At 41.2% G+C, this 21,797-nt stretch overlaps 2 protein-coding genes across 2 annotated transcripts; one reads left to right on the forward strand and one right to left on the reverse strand.

Annotated features, from left to right (window-relative positions):
• Positions 1–761: 761 nt before the first annotated feature.
• On the reverse strand, positions 762–11,792 carry LOC147302352 (uncharacterized). The gene is made up of 9 exons (XM_086281866.1): positions 11,117–11,792; positions 8,824–8,970; positions 8,351–8,485; positions 5,288–5,407; positions 3,039–3,110; positions 2,696–2,872; positions 2,399–2,506; positions 2,073–2,280; positions 762–1,883 (listed from the first exon to the last, which is right to left on the reverse strand). Exons 6-9 carry the CDS (start codon positions 2,869–2,871, stop codon positions 1,419–1,421), a joined length of 957 nt encoding a protein of 318 aa, XP_086137992.1. The 5' UTR covers position 2,872; positions 3,039–3,110; positions 5,288–5,407; positions 8,351–8,485; positions 8,824–8,970; positions 11,117–11,792; the 3' UTR covers positions 762–1,418.
• On the forward strand, positions 10,830–16,433 carry slitrk1 (SLIT and NTRK like family member 1). Its single transcript, XM_086281865.1, has 2 exons — positions 10,830–12,059; positions 12,200–16,433. Exon 2 carries the CDS (start codon positions 12,260–12,262, stop codon positions 14,363–14,365), a length of 2,106 nt encoding a protein of 701 aa, XP_086137991.1. The 5' UTR covers positions 10,830–12,059; positions 12,200–12,259; the 3' UTR covers positions 14,366–16,433.
• The last annotated feature ends 5,364 nt before the right edge of the window (positions 16,434–21,797 follow it).

Consider the following 21,797-nt stretch of genomic DNA (forward strand, 5'->3'; position numbering starts at 1 on the left):
GTTCTCCATGCCTGTCTACCTGTTCATTACCCATCTCAACGTGATCTTTGCTTTTGACTTGTGCCAGTGACAGTAAGGTGCAGTATTATGTTTGACTTCATTTTAATGAATCATTCTCAGGTTTTAGCAAAAAGTTTTTCTGTTAGCAGTTAGCCTGCTCCACCCCCTGTGAAGGGGGGAGGGGCAACATATAAACACAATCGCTTTGTTAAACTTTCTAACTGCAATCAGATGAATGTACTCCCAGGATTCTTACCCCTACATTTAAAACAATACAACTAAGTGCTAAACCCTTAAATTAACCTAAACCTAACAAGTATATATGTTTCACTTGGGTACCACTTTACAATAAGGCTCCCCTTATAGATGCTAATAAATAGTTTATAGCTATATTATTAATTAATCTGTAAATGCTTTATAAACCATTATTAATGGTTTATTATGCATTAGTTAAGGGTGAGAAAGAGGAAAAAAACTGACCGGTTTCTTGCCAAATAGTGAGCCAAATGTGTTCACCTATATATTTCATCTAGAGTTGCTATATTAAACATTTCAGACTAAGTTACTATCCTGTAAGCACAATCAGCATTTGTAAACATATTTTTTATCATATAAAATTGTACTTCAGAAATGCATTATAAATATCCACAACTATCAATCAGAGCTTTGTTGTAAAGTGTAAAGCATAAAACCATTTATTAATGAATAATAAATATTTATAAATGCCAAATGGGAGCCTTATTGTAAAGTGTAAAGCATGACACCATTTATTTATGACTAATAAACATTTATAAATGCCAAATGGGAGCCTTATTGTAAAGTGTAAAGCATAACACCATTTATTAATGACTACTAAACATAAATGACAAAAGAGAGTTTTGTTGTAAAGTTTAAAACATGTCAACATTTATTAAGGACTAATAAACATTTATAAATGCCAAATGGGAGCCTTATTGTAAAGTGTAAAGCATAACACCATTTATTAATGACTACTAAACATTTATAAATGACAAAAGATAGCTTTGTCGTAAAGTTTAAAACATGTCAACATTTATTAAGGACTAATAAACATTTATAAATGCCAAATGGGAGCCTTATTGTAAAGTGTAAAGCATAACACCATTTATTAATCACTAATAAACATTTATAAATGACAAAAGATAGCTTTGTCGTAAAGTTTAAAACATGTCAACATTTATTAATCACTAATAAACATTTATAATTGCCAAAAGTGAGTCTTAAATGTATAATGTCACCATTTATAACACTTAGACCTAAATTACAATCAGTGCTTGAAATAACATTTAACTACTGTCAAAAATGGCAATGTATTGTAAGAGTAACACATGTAACATTAAATGTGTTTTTTAAAACACCAAACAGTCACCCACTCCAAAAAAAGTTCATGCCAGACTGGTTCAAACTGGAAATATTTTTTGTGTGTCCTTAAATAAGCGTCCCAGTGGTCCATCAGGGTGTCGCGAACCAAGCCAAGATGACCACTCAAGAACCATCAGGTGTTCCTCCAGCAACTTCTCAGTGCGATTTCCTCTTAGTCTACGGACATGTCCTTCGATGGTCATCCAAGCCCTTTCGATATGCTGTGTATGACTGCCAGATTGAGGATCTACAAACCACCTGCTGTGATTTACAGTGTAATGTCTGTACCCTATGTTTGTCAAAACATTCTTGTAGGCTCTCCACTCATCACTGATAATGGCACTACCCAACTTAACATGCTGTCTGATCAGAGGAACAAGGTGGCGCCTTGATCGTTTTTCAACAAGTTTTAACACGAGCCTTCGCCTTTTGTCTTTAATTCCCATCATTCCAAATACCCATTTCTTCCTTTTCCATGCATTTCCAAAGCGTCCACGTGCATACTGAAAACAAAAAGAATAAAATTAAACAGAATTAAAATGAAAAAGAATGAAATTAAATATCTACAAAGAAACATTCAAAAAGATGGTTGCTTCTACTATTTTTTTTTACTTATGGTAAAGGTTTCCATGTTTAGAGGACACAGTCAGATCTGCATTGATTCTAACAAACCTGTCTGAGAGTTTACCAACCTTTCGCTGATGATGGAGACAGCTTTCATCTATAACCACAAATTCTCTGTCACCACCAAGACGGTGTCCATTGTTTATTCTGTGTCTTTTAATTGCACGTATACAAACATGTCGAATGTGTCTTGCCATGCTACTTAGTGTTCTGGAGCTGCCAGCCACTTCATCATCGATCAAATCTATTTGTCTGAGCCTGAGCCCTTGTGAAAATCTGTGATAGAAATTGAGGCAATTATTACTTACTGAGGCCCTAATTTTATTTCACAAGTCTCGTATTGGTGTTCAATTATGAAAGGTGCATTGCTATTAATGTCTACATCTACATATACCTGTAAATGAACTTCATCCAACTGAAAAGAGATGTTTTTGATTTCTCAAAGAGGGAGCCAGTTCTAATTGTTCTGGAAACTTTCCTATGACTTGCTCTTTTGCAGCACCTGAGAACATATCAATGAGTTAAGTAAAGAAATGGACCCTTAAACAAGAGCATTAATTGAAAAGATAATCACAAAATTAAGTATGAAGAAAATAATAATGAAAAGAGGTTAATGCTCCCTCTTGCATTGATAACCGAAATATTTTGTTATATTTACTACATGCACTACATTATCATGCATTATACATACCACATATATTGGTCTTTCTTCACCACGGAAATCATTTTCATCTTATGGTGACAAACAGGACATCTAAGCTTCTTTTTTAGCAGGTGTTTCTTCTGCAGCCATTTAATGAGCCTTAGTGCCTTATATTTAGTTTGTTTTCCTTCTATTCTGGCGCGCAATCTCATTCCCAAAGACATTCTGGTGGAAAAAAATGAGTAATTTATTTTATTATCACCTCGAAACACCGTAAAATACTCTATGGGAGTCTAGTGCAAATCGGTTCAGAGTTAAAGAACTTCACATGCTATATAAAACAAGCCCTATAATCAAAAATAGTCCCACGCAAAAAAGAGGATTGTCTCACCTGTTATAATGTATCTCCGACTTTGTTATGTAGATCTAACCCGCTGGATTCATGCTAAAAAAATATGTTCTGCTGCCAAAGGGAGGGAAAACAAATTTAATTTAAACGCAGAGGAGCTTATACAACCATCCAATCACAGTTAACTTTATTAAGGAAAGCCCCTCCTCTCAGAGCGCGACAGGCAGTGGAGCGCTCTGGAAGGTCAAGCCAAAGGGGCACGAACAGACACACTGAAGGCGCTCGTTCAAGTTGCTGCGCCATGGATGGAGCAGAAGATAAAAATTTGTGTGCGTCTGCGACTTACACAGTTAGCACACGTTCGAAGAGATACAAAAAGCAGAGACTGGATGATCTAGATTGCACTAAGCCAACGACGTCAGCAGTTAGACATGAAGGTGAGTATAATGCTAGCTAGCTAGCTACCGAGCCATTTGGCTGCTAGCTACAGTGGCTAACTAACATCACATAACATGTGAATAGCTCTATTACTATTGGTTATTCCAAACGATTGATATCACTTAGTTGTATATTTTTAGTTTTGTTTATGTGCATCATTAAATTTATATTAAACACCCTGGTAAGGCAGTACACATAAGAATTATTTGCCTTGTTTTAGAAATGTCTGAACCACCACATGTGTATATAACATAATTTTTACAAAGTGGCTTTTTATAAATTCAAGTTGTAACCGTTTTTAATCAATATTTTATTTGAGTTTCCCAAGTTTAGATTATAAATTATTTTAGTATTGTAATTTAATAATTGTTTGTTCTTTAGATTCTTCTTCTAATCCTGCCCCTACTGCAACTGCCCTTCTTAACAAGGAGCGAGAGAAACTGACTTTTCTTAAGGAGGAACTGGAGCGCGACACCCTGATGGACCACTGGGACGCTTATTTAAGGACATTTCAAAAAATATTTCCAGTTTGAACCAGTCTGGCATGAACTTTTTTTGGAGTGGGTGACTGTTTGGTGTTTTAAAAAACACATTTAATGTTACATGTGTTACTCTTACAATACATTGCCATTTTTGACAGTAGTTAAATGTTATTTCAAGCACTGATTGTAATTTAGGTCTAAGTGTTATAAATGGTGACATTATACATTTAAGACTCACTTTTGGCAATTATAAATGTTTATTAGTGATTAATAAATGTTGACATGTTTTAAACTTTACGACAAAGCTATCTTTTGTCATTTATAAATGTTTATTAGTGATTAATAAATGGTGTTATGCTTTACACTTTACAATAAGGCTCCCATTTGGCATTTATAAATGTTTATTAGTCCTTAATAAATGTTGACATGTTTTAAACTTTACGACAAAGCTATCTTTTGTCATTTATAAATGTTTAGTAGTCATTAATAAATGGTGTTATGCTTTGCACTTTACAATAAGGCTCCCATTTGGCATTTATAAATGTTTATTACTCATAAATAAATGGTGTCATGCTTTACACTTTACAATAAGGCTCCCATTTGGCATTTATAAATATTTATTATTCATTAATAAATGGTTTTATGCTTTACACTTTACAATAAGGCTCCCATTTGGCATTTATAAATATTTATTATTCATTAATAAATGGTTTTATGCTTTACACTTTACAACAAAGCTCCGATTGATAGTTGTGGATATTTATAATGCATTTCTGAAGTACAATTTTATATGATAAAAAATATGTTTACAAATGCTGATTGTGCTTACAGGATAGTAACTTAGTCTGAAATGTTTAATATAGCAACTCTAGATGAAATATATAGGTGAACACATTTGGCTCACTATTTGGCAAGAAACCGGTCAGTTTTTTTCCTCTTTCTCACCCTTAACTAATGCATAATAAACCATTAATAATGGTTTATAAAGCATTTACAAATTAATTAATAATATAGCTATAAACTATTTATTAGCATCTATAAGGGGAGCCTTATTGTAAAGTGGTACCTTCACTTGTTATATAGTTAGTAAGATAGATATGTTTAGAGCATGTCTATAAAGTGTAAAAACAAAAATATGGGTTACACTCTATGAGAAGGGCACTGCATTAAGAAAAAAAATTTTAATCTAAGGTTTGGTATAATATTAGATGGCACTTAATTTTGTATTAGAAAAGATATTTACTCCCTACGCATGAATCACCACAAACCCTAAACAGCCATGGCTTATTTTGAATGCTGTCCACACACACTGAGCTCGACATGCTGATGTGAAAACAAGCTTAACATGGTTGCTGACCTTTCTGTAATTACCTGAAGAGTATTTCAGTCTCTCAAAGCCTCCTGCCTCTGAAGCCTCGGGAGAAAGTGCATGTCCTGGTGATGCACATCTGGAGGACATTGGGGGCAGTGCTGATGCGGCACATGTTTAGTCTAGAGAATAAAGTGATAAAAAATTAAAAAGAAAATTCTCAGCTTCCGATTTGGACGCTAAAAGCAAAGATCGTAATTGCTGTTTGACAAGATGATTTGCTGGAAACCGCTAAAGGGAGAAGTTTAGATAAAACAGCAAGGTTTTGTTGATTTTGCACCAGGCCAGCTCATACACCCCACAAATGTCTTCATCAGCTGAGATTTAAAAAAAAAAAAGTTTTGAAATACAAGCCCGAGGGAAGGTCAGGTGGACTTTCCAAAAAAATAAATAAAATACTGTCTCAGCCTGATAAAATCCCTGGATTCTTTAAATACGCAGTATCTCTTGGGGAAGGATTAAACTCAGAAAGGTCTCTGTTAAGCAGGTATGAAAAATGCATCAAAGTTTATTTAAAAAGACGTCTTTTTGATAAATACATTTACTCAGGGAACCATAAAACACTTCAAAGTATGACACTGCACGTTGCACGACAAATCGTAGGTGATTGCCAATTATGGCCAGTTAGAAATACTCATCAGATATGAGTTTCAGAATGGGAGTGGGAAATTGCAAGCAATCTTGTAGCACAGCATCACTGCCTGACTGAAAGCTATTGATTGGCTTCACTGTTGGTTTTTCTCTGTGGGAATTGCGCCATGTATACAACAATTACATGAAGCATTTGAAAAGCAATAGCTAATACGCTTTCTGAACTATGGGATTTCATGAAGCTCTATAATTATCTAGAAGGCAAATTCTATAACAGTTATCCCTGTATGTCAATAATAGTATGAAAGGTATCTCAGAACACTCATCAGGAAAACCAGACCTTGTCAAAAGAATGGAGAGTAGTTAAAGTAAATCTGACCTATTAAACTATAAAATTCCTCTTGACACACATGCACACACTCAAGTTTGGATGTGTTTTGCTAGCAGCTGCTAATGTGATGCCCAAGATGCTAACCTCAAGCATGCAAGGATGTCGGGAGAGGGTGACCTCACTTACAGCCGTATATCAGACTTCATGCAAATCCCTCTGGAGCCACTAAAGGCCACTTGGCAGAGTTCTTTGCACATTTTACTCATATTTACTAACAGCTGTTAAATGACATTTACCTCCATTTCATCACTGCGGTTCCAGTGATGTCTGCCTTGGTGCCTTTTGAGAATAGGCCAGCATACTGACAGGTTTCAGGACTGTTTCAAAGCATGATATGGTGGAAGTTTGACTTTCGAGGATGAGACAAAACTTGCCCTTAAGCAGGAATAATGATTTGCAGGTAAATGGTATCAAATATGACAGGGGAACAGGTCATCCAATTCTGAAGTTCTAATCTCACATAGTGTGTGTTGTCTGTAAAGTATGGTGGTCCTGACAGTTCCAATTCATAGCACCTTAAGAAAACACCAGGAAACAGAAAAAATAAGCGCACAAAACTCAAACATAAAGGGAATTGAATAAAGCAAAGTGGAAATAGAAATAAATACAAAGAAACTTGTATAAAACATAAAGGAAGTAGATAAAAAGAAATTGGGAGCAATTGTTTTTGGGAAAAGCTGTTCCCAAAAAACAAAACATGGGACTGGGACATTCGTAAAAAGTGCAGGATTCATTGTTGTTCATCGGGAGAAAAATATGCCAGGTAATGTGTGTTTTAATTGCATGAGTCATATAATACTGTAGATACAAGTTTGCTATTAATTGTTTATCGTTCTCTTGTCACTTCTATCACATTCCTGTCTCCTCAAAAACACTTAATTTTTTTTGTTTTTGTTTTTGCAGCATTTTTCTCTTTTCTCGTGTTTTCTTAAGTTGCAGTGTGTTTGATTCTTCAGGGCCACCGTAGTAGAGTCAGCAGTACCAAAACACCCAGCACCAGGAGCAGACAAAGGGAATATTCACCTAAAGGCACAGCTAAAAGTACAAATCCAATCCCTCCTCGTCACTACCAGTGAAACTCTAGGTATCTTTAACTCTGCAACTCTGCAATTTTAAAAGTATGATACAAATTAATAAAAAAGTGTTTTGAATGGAACATTGCACTGGTGCTCCCTGATGACAGTGGCCTCTCCAAACAGATCAGTGCACAGCAACAATCCCTAAACAGCTGTGGAATGGTGCAAGAGACATAACAATTTAAAATCGAGCAGCCATGGGATGGACCAGAGCAAATGCACAGGAGCCAAGGGAGCCATGGTGGTTCATGGCTGTTTATGGCAAAACAACTGGGATTAGCCCATTAGGTTTTAATGTGGCCTATCCCCACGGTTGACCCTAGTCATAGTAAATAAACACAAGCACGTCCTCACCTTTCTTGCATGCGATGCTGAGCCCGACTTGCACTGCAGCCCCGGCGACTGTGTATGCAAGTGACGTATGAGCTCATCTGTTCCCGCATCACACTAATGCAACCCGACAGTATCTGCATCACATCATAATGCTGAAACCCCCATGCAATTATTCCTTGGGATACATTCATATTCATAATCCAATTAGTTTTGACTTCAAGATGAGGGCTTTTTTTTTCCTGATACAAATATGATTTATCCTGTTTGGGGGATTATATCAGAGTCTAAATGTCTGCCCTACAAGGACTGAGTCAAGCTAAAGTAAAGTCAGAATTGTTTATCTCTTTGTTTTCTTTAGTGGAAACGAGACGCTCGAGCGTAACTAAGCTATGTTTGTACTAGTCCACCCACCTGCTGTAAATAAGAGGAGGCATTCACTACATATGATGCATGCACGCAGGAGGTGATCTTTTTTCTTTTCTTTTTTTTTACGCTTTCAGGAAGCGCACTTCATGTGCACCAAAACAAATCAGTAGGAATTTTCTCTCCAACACCCTCCTACACATTAACACCCCCACACCACCCACATGCACACCCCCTCCACACACACACACACACACACACACACACACATATATCCAATTAATTAGTGTGAATGAGTGATGTGTCCTTGCCTTGGCCGCCTGACCGTCCGCCCTCAGCCTGTTTGCTTTTTGCATGCCAGGGACCCGAGCTGACAATCAGTTACTTAGTTTGGATTGAACACATCGCTCGCATGGTTTGATCGGCCCCACAGCAGGACTCTGCGCCTATTCGAAAGATGGCAAACAAAACATTCATTAAACACAACAGACGTGCCCTAAGAGTGAAGGAGAGTCTGGGATGAAGGCGAGGACGGATAGAAACGCAAAGCTCTGCTTACTCCACAGCACAGGAAAGACTCAAATCTTTAGCAAACTTACGTAAAAGGGTGTGCTGCTTTAGTGAGGAACTTCACTGATGGACATGAGCTGTCTCAAATATCTGATTCTGCACTGCAGCAATGATATGTTGGAGCAAAAAGTGCACTTTTTTTTTCAAAAAACTGGAGATAATTTATCTGAATTTCTTGAGCTGTCATTTCCCTTTCCCCTTCTTGGTGTCTCACCTCCTCTTGTCAGTACTAGGACACCCATCCTCACCAAAGACTTCCCCAAGCTGCCTGGATCTTGTTCGTTCCGTGTGTCGTTCTCCTTCAGTAAATATTGCCTGATCATATTTGAGGTTGTGGTTGCTGCTAGAGGGGTTAATGTAGCTGGGGAGAGGAAGAGATACAGGAGAATTATCCTCCTGAGATCCAGAAGAAAAAAAAGTTTCATATTTTGAATTTTCTTTATTAATATGGTTGAAAGAAACATGCTACAGTATTTTTTTTTTCAAAATTGTTTTTTTTTTTCACTTTTTATCCTCTGTTTTTGCAGTGGACATGGGGTCTTGCTTGATCACTGAATGATAGGATGTGATGTAATGTTTTCATCTGGATTTCTGGTATCAAACCTCAGAATAGGACATACCAACACTTGAAGAGCTTGTAGGAAGGAGCAAAATGATGATCTCTGAAGTCCATTATGGATTAGAAGTAAGGTATAAGCTGCAACTCTGAAGGTATGAGATTTCATAGCAGTTTGTGTCAGGGAAACCCAATGCCACAACTTCAGAGGCACAGCTTATACAGTGGGCACCTCCTCCAAGCTGCCACCTACCTGCTCTTATGTCTGGTCCTCCTCCACCTCATCTCTGAAAGCTCAAAGTCTGATTACCCTTCCACAATTCTGAATAAAGTAATTTGTGCCTCATTCAACCCTTCCTTTCCTGAATCATGGGCACAGGTTGAGAATGAGAGGTAGTGAATCCTGTTGTCCACTGCAAGGGACACTAAATAAAAGTCTCGCTTTGAGAGGGTTAAATTTGTTTTAGTAAGATTTTGGAAACTTGCAATTATTTTAAGACTCTGATGCGGAAGAAAGAATTTGGGTTTAGCATCAGAAACGTAGCATCTGTTAAAAAATGTGGAAACTGCAATGTCTGCCATTTTGAAAAGAAAGCTAATATGCTGTGTTAGCTACACCGCCACAAGTGTGGCATTACCAGAAAGCTCTGGTAATGCCACACTGTCCTCTTGACAGGATTGAAGAAATCAACCAAACTGCATAAAAGGTGCTTGACCTACAAGTCTCAGAGTCATGTTCCCCACAGAGGACAAAAATGAACTTCTGGGTCAGCAGTTTGAATCACTTCAAATATCACGAGTCCAAATACTGAAGGAAGTCACATATGTGGCAGCACTTTGTAACAGTGGGTATTGAGTAAAGCAAATTCTCTCCTCAAGCCACCGATAAAGAGATCTGAGAGAGAGAGACATACCAGCAAGTTCAGACAGACAGGAAGAAACAAAAAGACAGGAAATGAAGGAGATGGGCAAACCAACACGTATGCAGACCAAGTAACGCCAGGAAAAACAAAAAAAAGAAACAACGCAAAACACAGGCAGACAGATAGACAGGTGGGCAGGGAGGAACCATAAGCAGTCAACTGGCCATAATGGGAACACTTTCCAGCCACATGTAGGTGGCCCTAATGATGTGCTGATTATTTGTGAGGCTTGCTGGAGTCTCCTGACTCCTGGGCTGGTGTCTCATTGCACGTGTGTGTGCGTCTGCATTGTTTCCTCTCTGCACAAAAAAAAATGGTGTCAGAATGCGAGACAGAGAGAGAAAGACACACACACAGAGGAGGTGTAACTTAGCATGCCCATTTTCTGTCACGCTCTCAATTCCAACTGAGCACTGCAGATGGAGGAGGGGGAGGGGGATGGGGTGGAGGGTGTGTGTGTGTGTGGTGGTGGAGTGGAGGGATAACTACCTCAACTGTCCTGTGCTCCCCACACCCCTCCCCAACATCGCCCCCTCCCCCCAAGCCCTCCTACAGCTGATGTAATAATCTTAAACAGTGGAGTGTAATATAACTCGATGGTAGATGAGAAAATGCTGAAAACACTCCTGGCTTTGTGTTTTTGTTGCTATTCCTTTCTACTTTTTTTGTAAAGGAATTTCTGTGTGTGTGTGTGTGTGTGTGTGTGTGTGGGGGGGGGGGGGGTGATACAGAACGTCACGCACACATGCGCATATAGGGTTCCACACTGACGCATCGTTTGTTGTATAGTCAACTGTTTCTCTGCTGATGTTTTTTTTTTTTTTTTGCTTTCTTTTCCCTCCCTGCGCGGGCTGAGCCATGCCTGTACCGGATAATTGTTTTTACTGCATTCAACAGTGTTTCTCAGAAGCAACGGGTCGAAAGTCCGGACTGTGACAGTGGAGGCTCTGCAGGGACAAACTAATGCCTCCTTCTTCTTTCTGAGAAAGAAGGCTGAGCTATCACGATCCTTACTGTGAAGATCTCACCCGTGTATTTTTCTGACGATGCCGGGTTGGACACTTTCACCGTGTAGCTGCGAGCTGTGAGAATTCTCGTGGAAGAAGCATCTTATTGTGCGTGTTTGATTTTTGTGCCGCTGGATGGAAAATTCGAAAACACCGAAAGCCCTAAAAGCAAAAGAAAGAAACAAAAGTGAGTTTTCTTCTTCTTCCAAGGGGGTTCGAAAAGCGACCCCCCTCCTTTCTCTCTCTCCTCAGCATTCCCTCAGTCAGTCGACGGATTTTTTTTTCCATTACAGCTCAGTAGAGGGTGTCAGATCTTTCTTAGAGCACCGCGCTAGGATGAACGCAGTCTCCGCGTTCCTCTTTTTGTGATTCCTGAATTTGCCACAAAAAAGAAGAAGAAGAAGAGGGGGGAGAAAAGGAGAGGGAGTGAGAGAGAGAGAGGTTGTAGTTGGTACTGGTGTTGAGGAGAAGAAGAAGAAGGAAAAAAAATCGGCGCAAACGAGCCAGGCGAGACGCCGAGGGATGTGAGGGGGGGATGCCGGTGTTTTGCAGTGGTGGGACCGCCTGTGAAGCCCCAGCGCTGGGAGTGAATTCAGCACCGGGGGGAGAGCGGACAGCTCCCGACGAAGCCGCCACCGCCGCCGCAGCGCTCAGTAACACAACCGGTGGGAGGAAAAAGCCACGGATTTGTTCGTTTTTACCCCCCCACCACCACCACCTTCCCCCCTCTCTCCATCACTGCCAAGGTCAGTGTTAAACGACCTGAAAAAGCAAAGAAAAAAACGAAAAGATGAGCCGGACTCCGCTGACGCTCTTTTCTTTCCGCTTTTCTTCCGATTATATCCCCGAACCCTGCGAGGCTGTGAGGACTCGGTCGACTTGAAAGAGACGTTTATGTTTGTGTTTTTGGATTCGTGGGGGGAACAGAGAGGAAACAAAACTGGAAGAGTGGACACGAGAGCAGGTTAGACGCAGCGTGGATGTGTGATAAAAAGACTGCCTTATCTCTCTCCCCCCTTCCGTAAATATCTGTATTTCTCTCTCTCCCTCTTTTCTCCCCCCCCCCCCCTTTTTTTTTTGCTTCCCTCCTTCCCGCTGATGCAGACCAGACCCCCAGCTCGCGCCGCGTCTTGAATCCGGGAATGAGTCGTCCACGTTGAAAAAATGCTGCTTTGGATCGTCCTGCTGAAAGCCGCTCTTTGTCTCGCCAGTGGAAACGTTACAAGGGACGTTTGCAAGGAGCAGATATGCTCCTGCAACGAGGTGGAGGGAGACCTACACATAGACTGCGAAAAGAGGAGCTTCACCACTCTGCAGCAGCTCACCGGCCCCAGCTCGCAGTTTTATCACTTGCTGCTACACGGGAATTCTCTCTCTAGGCTCTTTCCCAACGAGTTCGCTAACTTTTACAACGCCGTGAGTCTGCATTTGGAAAACAACGGCTTGCACGACATCGTGCCCGGCGCCTTCCTGGGACTTCAGCTGGTTAAGCGGCTGCACATCAATAACAATAAGATCAGATCGTTCAGGAAGAGCACGTTTCTGGGCTTGGACGACTTGGAATATCTCCAAGCTGATTTTAATCTACTGAGGGATATTGACCCCGCCGTTTTCAGGGACCTAAATAAACTTGAAGTGTTGATACTTAACGACAACCTCATCAGCGCGTTGCCCGTGAACGTGTTTCAACATGTGCCCATTACGCATCTCGACCTGCGCGGAAACCGAATCAAAACGTTGCCTTATGAAGGGATCCTGGAGCAGATCCCGGGCATTGCGGAGGTTTTGTTGGAGGACAACCCGTGGGACTGTAACTGCGACCTGGTTTCGCTCAAGGAGTGGCTGGAGAACATACCGCGGAACGCGCTCATTGGGAGGGTGATATGCGAGGCTCCCACCAGGCTGCAGGGCAGCGACCTGAACGAGACGTCAGAGGTGGATCTGTGCCCCTCGCAGAGCGCCGGCGTGGACAGCAGCCTGGTGGCCCCTCCCACCCAAGAGGAGACCTCCATGGCCCGCGACACGCACCCGACGCCTTACAAGCCCAGCGGAAATGCCAGCAGGCCCCCGACGCCAGGAGGCCACGGGTCCAACAAGAACCACTCTAAATCTCGTGAGAACTGGCAGCTGAAAACGAAACCCACTCCAATGGCGGCAGGTGTGGACAGGGAGCAACAGCAGCTGCGCAACGTGACGTGCCCCGAGCCGTGCAAGTGCAAGCTGGTGGGCTCCAGGCAGGGGCTGGGGGTCAACTGCGAGGGCAAGAAGATCGAGAACCTGTCCAACCTCAAACCCAAACCCCTGGCCGCTCACGAGCTCAACATGAGAGAAAACAACATCCACGCGGTGAAGAAAAACCAGCTGCTCGGCTACGCGAGCCTCAACTTGCTCGACCTGGGCGCGAACAACATCAAGGTGATCGACAACGGCACGTTTCAAAACCAGAGCGAGCTCAGGTGGCTGTACTTGGATAAGAACTACCTGGACGCGCTGGTGACGGAGATGTTCGTGGGCCTCGTGAATTTGGAATATCTCAGTTTGGAATACAACGACATCCAGCTCGTAGTTGCGGGCGCGTTTAGCCCCATGCCGAACCTGAGGGTTCTCTTCCTCAACAACAACTTGCTCAAATCGTTACCCGCGGATGCTTTCCTTGGGATTTCTTTATCTAAGATCAGCCTGCACAACAACTACTTCCCCTATCTCCCCGTGGCAGGCGTGCTGGACCAGCTCAACTCGATCATCCAGATCGATTTGCACGGGAACCCGTGGGATTGCTCGTGCAAAATCGTGCCCTTCAAGCAGTGGACGGAGAAGCTGGGGGCCGACGTGATCGTGAGCGACCTCAAGTGCGAGTCGCCGGAGGAGTTCTGGAAGCGAGACTTCCGCTACGTGCGGAACGACCTGCTGTGCCCCAAGCTCTACGTCTCCCCGACGTCGCTGTCCAAAAACAGCACTTTCGCGCAGGACTCGGGGACGCGCTCGAACTCCTACCTGGAGCCCAACAGGGTCTCCATCTCGGTGCTCGTGCCCGGTCTGCTGCTGGTGTTCGTCACGTCCGCGTTCACCGTGGTGGGGATGCTCGTGTTTATTTTGCGGAACCGAAAGAGGTCGAAGCGGAGGGACGGAAACTCCTCCGCGTCCGAGATCAATTCCCTGCAGACTGTGTGCGACTCTTCGTACTGGCACAGCGGGTCTTATCACGCGGACGGGGGCGCGCACCGGGGCTTCGACTGCAGCACGCATCTCTCCACGACAAACGATGCGTAAAAAGGAAAGATGCCCCCCTCCCTTCCCTGGATTACAAACACACACACAAAGAGACAGATACACATACGAACTTTATATTTTATCCATTTGAACCAAGTCTGCTGCTGCTGCTTGCACAGCCCCCCTGCCCCTCCTCACCCCACTCTGTAATATATGTATATGCCAAGCCCCCCCAAAGAAAAGGCTACAACCCATCCCTCCCCTTTTCTCTCTCCCTCCCAGTAGTCGGATTTTTTTATTTTGTTTTTGCCGCAATCGGACCACAGATCTCTGCAAGACAGAAAAGAGGGGAGAGAGAGAGAATAACAACAGTAATATTATTATTATTATTATTAATAATAATAATAATAATAATAATAATAATAATAATAATAATTCAAAGAGCGAGCGCGTGTGTGTGGATTCAAGGACCGAGGACCCGTCCCCGAGGGAATGGTGCACGAGCGCATGAATGTAAATGTAAATACTCGGACCCGATGTATCATAATCTGCATGAAGATATTTCGCATGGTTTCAACACACACACACACACACACACCTACACACACACACACACACACACACACACCTACACACACACACAGCCAGAGAGACGGGCGCGCGACGGAGAGGGGAAACCATAACCACCACAAACAAGCGTAAAAAGGAGCCAACTCGACCCCTTCTCATGTTATATCAATATGACGACTATATATAGATATTAAGAGTTATATATGACTATTACAAAGTGCCATTTCTCTATTTTTTTGTGAACCTGCAGTTAGGATTTGTATTTGTTGTTTTGAACTTGTTTGGAGAAACAAAAACATAAAAGGAGGGATGAAGAGGAGGAAGAGGAGTGTGATGGAAGTGAAGCTGTCAGTGCATGTTCTTTTTTTCTGTTTGTTATCATTTTTTTTTGATTGTCGATGAATATTTGGGGTTATTTATACTTAAGTGGCGCAGATTTTGAACAAAAAGAGAGAAAAAAAAGAAAAAGAAACCCACGTCTGCGCACTCATCATCTCCTTTATGAATGTAAAACTGTGTTATTTTATGGTGTGCCAATTGTTCAGATATTCCGACATGCAGATGAGCATGACCAATTAACGTCACTCAGATGCTTATGCTGCAAAGTTAATGTAGCTAAAAATAACAGTGTGTTTTTTTTAACCTTATTTTTTTCTTCTTCTTCTTCTTTTTATTTATGTGTCAATGAATATAGCCTGCTTTGGGTGAGAGGAAGAAAACAAAACAAATAAATAAACAAAAAAACATTGCAACAAGTTAAAAAGTTGGGGGTATGGGGGTGGGGGGTTTATACTGTCATATTTTTTCAAAAGCAAAGAAGTGTTTTCAATTGAGCTAATGCAATTCGATGTAAACAGCGAAGGTAGACTGACATAGATAGAACGCTGTTTTTTAATGTCAGGAAAAAAAATGTATTCCTCCACATAAAAGCTTATGGCTATGATTCACTTTCATTATATTGTGAGCTTTTGTAAAGCCATCTAATCTTGTCCAAATAGGAGAAGTCACTGTATTTAGGACAAAACGTGCTTGAAAGAGGCGGGGTTTTTTGTTTTTGTTTTTTGTGGCTGGGAGAGAAGTGAGGCAAGCTGGAGCATTTTACAGCAAGAAAGAAATCAAACAAAGGTACCTACATACAAACATAACGCAGAGGTAACTACATAAAGCAAGATGTCTTTTTTTTGCTTTCAAATTATTCACTTTTGAACTTGAGCTACTCTTCTTGAAGGGGCCGCATGGTTTTTGTGAGCTCATGACAACAATGCCATGACTGAATACCTGTTTTATTGCTATTTTCTCTTCCCAGAGCTCAGCTATTGTCATGGGATATGCTGCTTATAGCCTATATTGCTTTACCTGAATTTAAAACAAAGAAGAAGGATGACCCCCCCCCCCCCAAACCCCCCCCCCCCCCCAAACAAACAAACAAACAAAAAAACAAAAACGAAACAAAACCCAATGACAACAACACAAAAGCAACAACAAACAAGCATTAAAATAGCTGGGGCTTGTTTGAAAAAAAGAAAGTCAATTCTTTAACTCTGCAGTAGCTCAAACAGAAGCGAGGAATGTGCAATTAGCATTTTTGTCTTTTGACTTAATGTTTGTTATGTAAAACCCTAGCACTGGTTTTCACTTTGCCAACTGATTTTCTTTTACAAAACCCACTCCAATATGCTTAATTTCGACACGAGTTCAGGCTAATTCGGTCAAAACTTACCATGGCCACGATGAGAGTGTACAGAGACGATGTTTAGACGGGCTTACATCCCCCATACTGCCCCTCACCTTGCCTCTTCTTCCCCCCACAAGTAGGCCTACAATTCAAGCTAGCGCTGTTCATGGTGCTGAATCATTTTTCCTGCTTTTTTTTCTTTTGTCTGTCGGCCCCCTTTGTGCGTGCGTGCAGGACCGCGCGTGCACGGTCATGCAGCCCGCATGTGTGAAGACAAATCAGAGAGAGCGCGCGCGAGAGAGCAGCTGCGTGACCATTTGCATGTACGTGTAGCCGCCCTTACTTTCCCTCCCCTCTTTACCCCAAACCACATAATCATACGCAGCTTGACCTTGGAGACTAACATCTCAGCAGATCTGTGACAAACCAGTCACCACCCTCATCACCATTTTCGTCCTTGCCCCCCCCCCCCCGAAACACGCCACCACCTCCACCAGCTTCCCTTTCCTCGGTTTTCCTGTCCAATCACAGGGAGGGGATATATTGGGGGTAACTATGTGTCTATTCTGTGGAGTATTTACTGTGCCACAGTCCACTGATGATTTGTCATAACTTTCAAACGCTGTGTTTCAAAGTTACATTTATATGCTTTGCGATATTTGACCTGCTTCTATTTTGTTAAATAAAGTGTGGTTGAGGTTGAGTAAAAAAAACAAAGTATTTGGTTTTAGGTTTTTATTTATTGGAGCTGGTTTATTGACAAGGTTGATTTATCATCTGTTGTAGTTTTGCATAATTTACATGCTGCAGGATTTCCACATACTTAGCATGTTGAGGCGCACCAGCTTCTGGGTTTCTTCTTAATTACTGTAAAAATTGTTATAATAATCATTGTTCTTATCAGGGTGAGTTAAGGGTCCTTCCACTCATGAGTAAGAATGAAAGCTACTTTTTTTTTCTTTGCTAAGCTCTACCTTTCAACCCACATAATTAAAACAGTGTGCCTGCATCAGTGTCATGGTATAGGCCAGTTATGCAGTCAAGCACTGTACAGGAAGTTAACACTAAATGTCATACACCACACAAGTTTAAGTAACAGACACCGTTGATGGGAACATCGATATGATGGGGAAAAAAAACACGACACACAAAAAACAAACAAAAAAATCAATTTTATATTTTGTTTTTTGGAATTAGGCTTTTAATGTGCTGAACAGTGGGGCAGTGCTCAAATGTTTGATACAAAATAATCACTTGAATGTTACAAAAATGGTTTGGGGATTATTTTAGATGAAATGGTGTACTTCTCCTTGAAAAACGACATAACAGCCATTCCACCTCAGATTCATCATCAGTGTTATGTAAAAATTAATTATTTTAAAGCCATAAATTCAAATATTTTCCAAAACTGCCCTTAATTCACCCTATATTTTTTACATTTTAGAATCCCTAGAAAGACAATCACACATTTTCATGTGCTTTTGAACTTACAGCTCTAATATCACACAATATCAAACAAAGCAACAATTTAGGTTCATGATTTATTTGGGTAGTAAAAGGAAAATTTGAAGATGACTGATACCTGAATAAGGTAGACCAGAGCAGTTGTAGTTGCAAGGTTGAGATTTTGATTATATGTTTTTTTTTTCTTTTTCAAATGTTTTTTTTGTTTTGGTGAGAAAACATGCTCTATGGGGAAGCTTATGATACTTCTATTTGTAAGTAACACATTTCTTTCTAAGCCTTATGATTTTGGAAGAGTAAATCTAATAGCAAGAAGTAGCTAAAGCTGACCTATAAAGAAATGACGTCACAGTTGCATGACTTTAACCACTATGCTCCTGTGTTTGGTGTGCTGACAATGAATGTCCTCAACAACGTCTGTAGTCCCATTTAACAACGTGTTAGCAAACACCTTCTCTGGAAAATGTACTAGCTTCAAAATCTATAAGTGGGGTATTATTTATGTGCTTTATGTTGTAGCAAACGAAAAAAATCTCCATAAAAACACTTAAAGCTTGTGTTGACCTTATTTCAGGCTTTCAAAAACAAACAATCTTGGACTTCCAGAGAAGTAACCAGAAGTACAAAGGGCCAATTAATCTCCTGATTTTAGGACTCATTCCTACTGTACAAACTACTACTATAAACATGGTATGCACATGCTCAGTATAGGCATCTCAGAGGAAAGCTTGGTAGAAGTACTGAACAAACCAACAAACAAAAAGGAAAACGTTTTGTGGAAGTTATTTTTATGATGTATTATTTTGTCTTTTCTGCTGTGTAGATGTTTTAACCTTTGGTAAAACACACACTCGTGATGGCAAGCTACATTGTAGCCACAGCCACCCTGGGGCGCACTGACAGAGGCGAGGCTGCCGGACACTGGCGCCACCGGGCCCTCTGACCACCACCAGTAGGCAACGGGTGAAGTGTCTTGCCCAAAGACACAACAACCGAGACTGTCGGAGCCAGGGCTCGAACCAGCAACCTTCCAATTACAAGGCAAACTCACAACTCTTGAGCCACGATCGCCCCTATCACCTTTAACCTTACATCAATTTAACATTAGCATACTTGTTAATTTGGCAATTGCTGATATAAAAAAATCACCATGGAATCTGACATCTTGCACTAAATTGGAAATTTTGAAAATTTTAGTTTTTGTACTGAAAAATATAAAGTGGACATTTACAGCAATTGTTTTAATTTGCATAATTATGATGCAATTTATATGAAAAAAATGTATAATAACATATAGATAATGACACAGTTTATAAATATGAGTATTCTCAGTTACAATTGTCTTTTGACTCCTTTAAATTTGTTTCAGCTAATGTTATCTATGGTATAAATACAAATTTTACATTTAATGGATGGTGTGAATGCAGTACCTCATGCAGAGCGCTATACTGTGTGTAATCCTAGCTAACGTCTTCAAAACATTACACTCCATCTGTGTGAATACTTTAGAGACTGTTAGGTGATCCTGTGCCGCAGTCCCGTGTGACTCAGTGAACAACACTGGGACCCATTCATTAATGCAATGGATGATAGCTGTTGGAAACACAGCGGAGTGTTGTAGCCTCTTTTACACGCTGGGCACACAGCACTCCAACACTGTTGTGGCCCAGCAGGCCTGCCGTAGTTCGTGTGATATTCCCCCCGAGGAGCTGGCAGTTGATGCAACACTTTCAGCAGGGATAACATCATCTGTGCACCTCATAACACTCAGCCTTTGGTGGAAGTCTCAATGGTCTCGCTTTGGTTTAAGTTGGGGCTATTTAATCCTCTCGGTATTGAGAACATACTGCATGTGGTTGGTATTTGGAAGATGTGCTGTTTTAAATTTACTGTTACATTTCCTAGGTAACTAAAATGTGGCTGGTTTGGCTGGTTACTCATCAGCTGAAAATCCCATTAAGGCTTCAACACCCACTTCTAACATTATCTGTTTTTGGTGCCAATTCAAGCACATCTGCTGGGTTTTTTTGTTCTGTTTTTGTATGGTGATTGTGTTACAAAATAAGTGATTACCTCATTGGTAGCAACTTTAATTTGTGACCACAAGATCCCAGCTGGAAACAAAACTGTCTGTCATTTGGCATATTTGTCACTTTGTTCGCCTCAGATTTAAGCAAAATCACAAATGACAGGTTGTGGATTTAAAAAAACAAAATTCCAATCAAAAAAACTAAGTGCCAGCCTACCCTTTCAATTTGAGTTATAGTGTTTTTGCCTTAGTTTTTATGTGACTCCCAATGGTCAAATCCAATGTGTCAGCACTCGCTTAGGTTTTTAGCCCCCCCCCCCCCCCAAAAAAAAAAAGATTTTAAGCTCGGGTATTAGCTTTTGAAGCTGGCTTTGATGGAACTCCCATGTGTTGCTCTGAAGAGGTGCCAGGAGCTTTGCACTTCCAAACTCTGCAGCCATTGCAACCCTTCCTGCTATCCCATAGGGGTGTGTAGCAGTGATTATCTGGCATTATCCGCAGGGATTTCTTGGTGTTACTCCCAGATATTATTATTAGCCCATCCGCTGCAGAGCACTTAGCTTATAAGTCTCAGTGGCTGGTTTTTATTAGCCGTTCTTTGTGAGCCACAGTAGTTATAGAATAATGGCCATTCTTTAATGTTGTGCTTGCACCAGTGATTGAGTTTAGTATTAGCTTGAATACACTAGAGTGCAAGTGTTTTACATGAATGGAAACACAGCTGTGGGACATGTAGGAATTAGCCCCTATAATCATTGAGCTTGTTAATATACTTTTCAGCATGCAAACACATCCTAAAAACACATCTCAAGTTTAATTACACTAGCAAAGCAAAATCTTTAGAGGGTAAAAATTTGTTTTGCCTGTTGCCTGGGTCAATGTACTTATTTTCAAAATGGCTAATCAGTCTTTTACCATCGTGTATTTGCTGTTGTGACACCTAAACTGGAGCTGAAGCAGTGTGGAGTGGTGCATCAAAGTTTGGCTATACCAAATAGCAGCAAAGCAAGTAATAACTCGGCATGCTTTTGAAGGAGTGATATGCGCTATACGTTCAAATGTGGGCAGATAAGTCAATCAAACCATAAGCGGTTCAAATATTTCAAGCCTTACTCACATTCCCACATCTGACAGACAGATTATGGTGCAAACATCCTAAGTAATTAAAAGGATGTCTACTCATAATTGACCCAGATCTGGTGTCAACCCACTGCAAACTGGCCCGCGTCAAACCACCAAGTGGGACCTATAATCAAGATGAGTGAATGGCCTACCGAGTGTGTCCTCCAGCTCTAAGTAATCCTCTTCTTGCAGCCTCCACTTATTGATTATCTCATTGATTTGATTTAGGAGCCACACGCGCACCCATCCCTCACTGGCATTTCAAGCATTATGTGGCTGTACCTGATCTGATTACGCTGCTCATTTGGGAGCTACAAGCATAATATGGAATAAGGGTTTGTTTGCAATCATAAAGTTAGGATGTCCAGTCTCAAAGGAGGCCTTTAAGGATGGATTAGACCAGGGGTCTTCTACTCCAGGCCTCTAGGGCCGGTGTCCTGCAGGTTTTAGATATAACCCTGGGTCAACACACCTGAATCAAATGATTAGTTCATTACCAGCCTCTGGAGAACTTCAACACAAGCTGAGGAGGTAAATTAGCCATTTGAATCAGCTGTGCTGGATCAAGGACACATCTAAAACCTGCAGGACACCGGCCCTCGAGGCCTGGAGTTGGAGACCCCTGGATTAGA

Source organism: Aulonocara sp. 'chitande type north' Nkhata Bay, linkage group LG23 (genome assembly GCF_057382095.1).
Source record: "Aulonocara sp. 'chitande type north' Nkhata Bay isolate Kocher_YH1m ecotype deep benthic linkage group LG23, A_spYH_male_GT1.1, whole genome shotgun sequence".
In the NCBI taxonomy this organism is placed as follows: domain Eukaryota; kingdom Metazoa; phylum Chordata; class Actinopteri; order Cichliformes; family Cichlidae; genus Aulonocara; species Aulonocara sp. 'chitande type north' Nkhata Bay.

What these genes read in the sequence shown, in the direction of transcription:
- LOC147302352 (XM_086281866.1), bottom strand. Translation starts at nt 2,871, where the DNA reads ATGTCTTTGGGAATGAGATTGCGCGCCAGAATAGAAGGAAAACAAACT. An exon ending in AAGAAAGACCAATATATGTG is followed by an intron (nt 2,507 to 2,695) that starts GTATGTATAATG and finishes ATATGTTCTCAG; the next exon opens with GTGCTGCAAAAGAGCAAGTC. An exon ending in TGGATGAAGTTCATTTACAG is followed by an intron (nt 2,281 to 2,398) that starts GTATATGTAGAT and finishes TTTCTATCACAG; the next exon opens with ATTTTCACAAGGGCTCAGGC.
- slitrk1 (XM_086281865.1), top strand. Translation starts at nt 12,260, where the DNA reads ATGCTGCTTTGGATCGTCCTGCTGAAAGCCGCTCTTTGTCTCGCCAGT.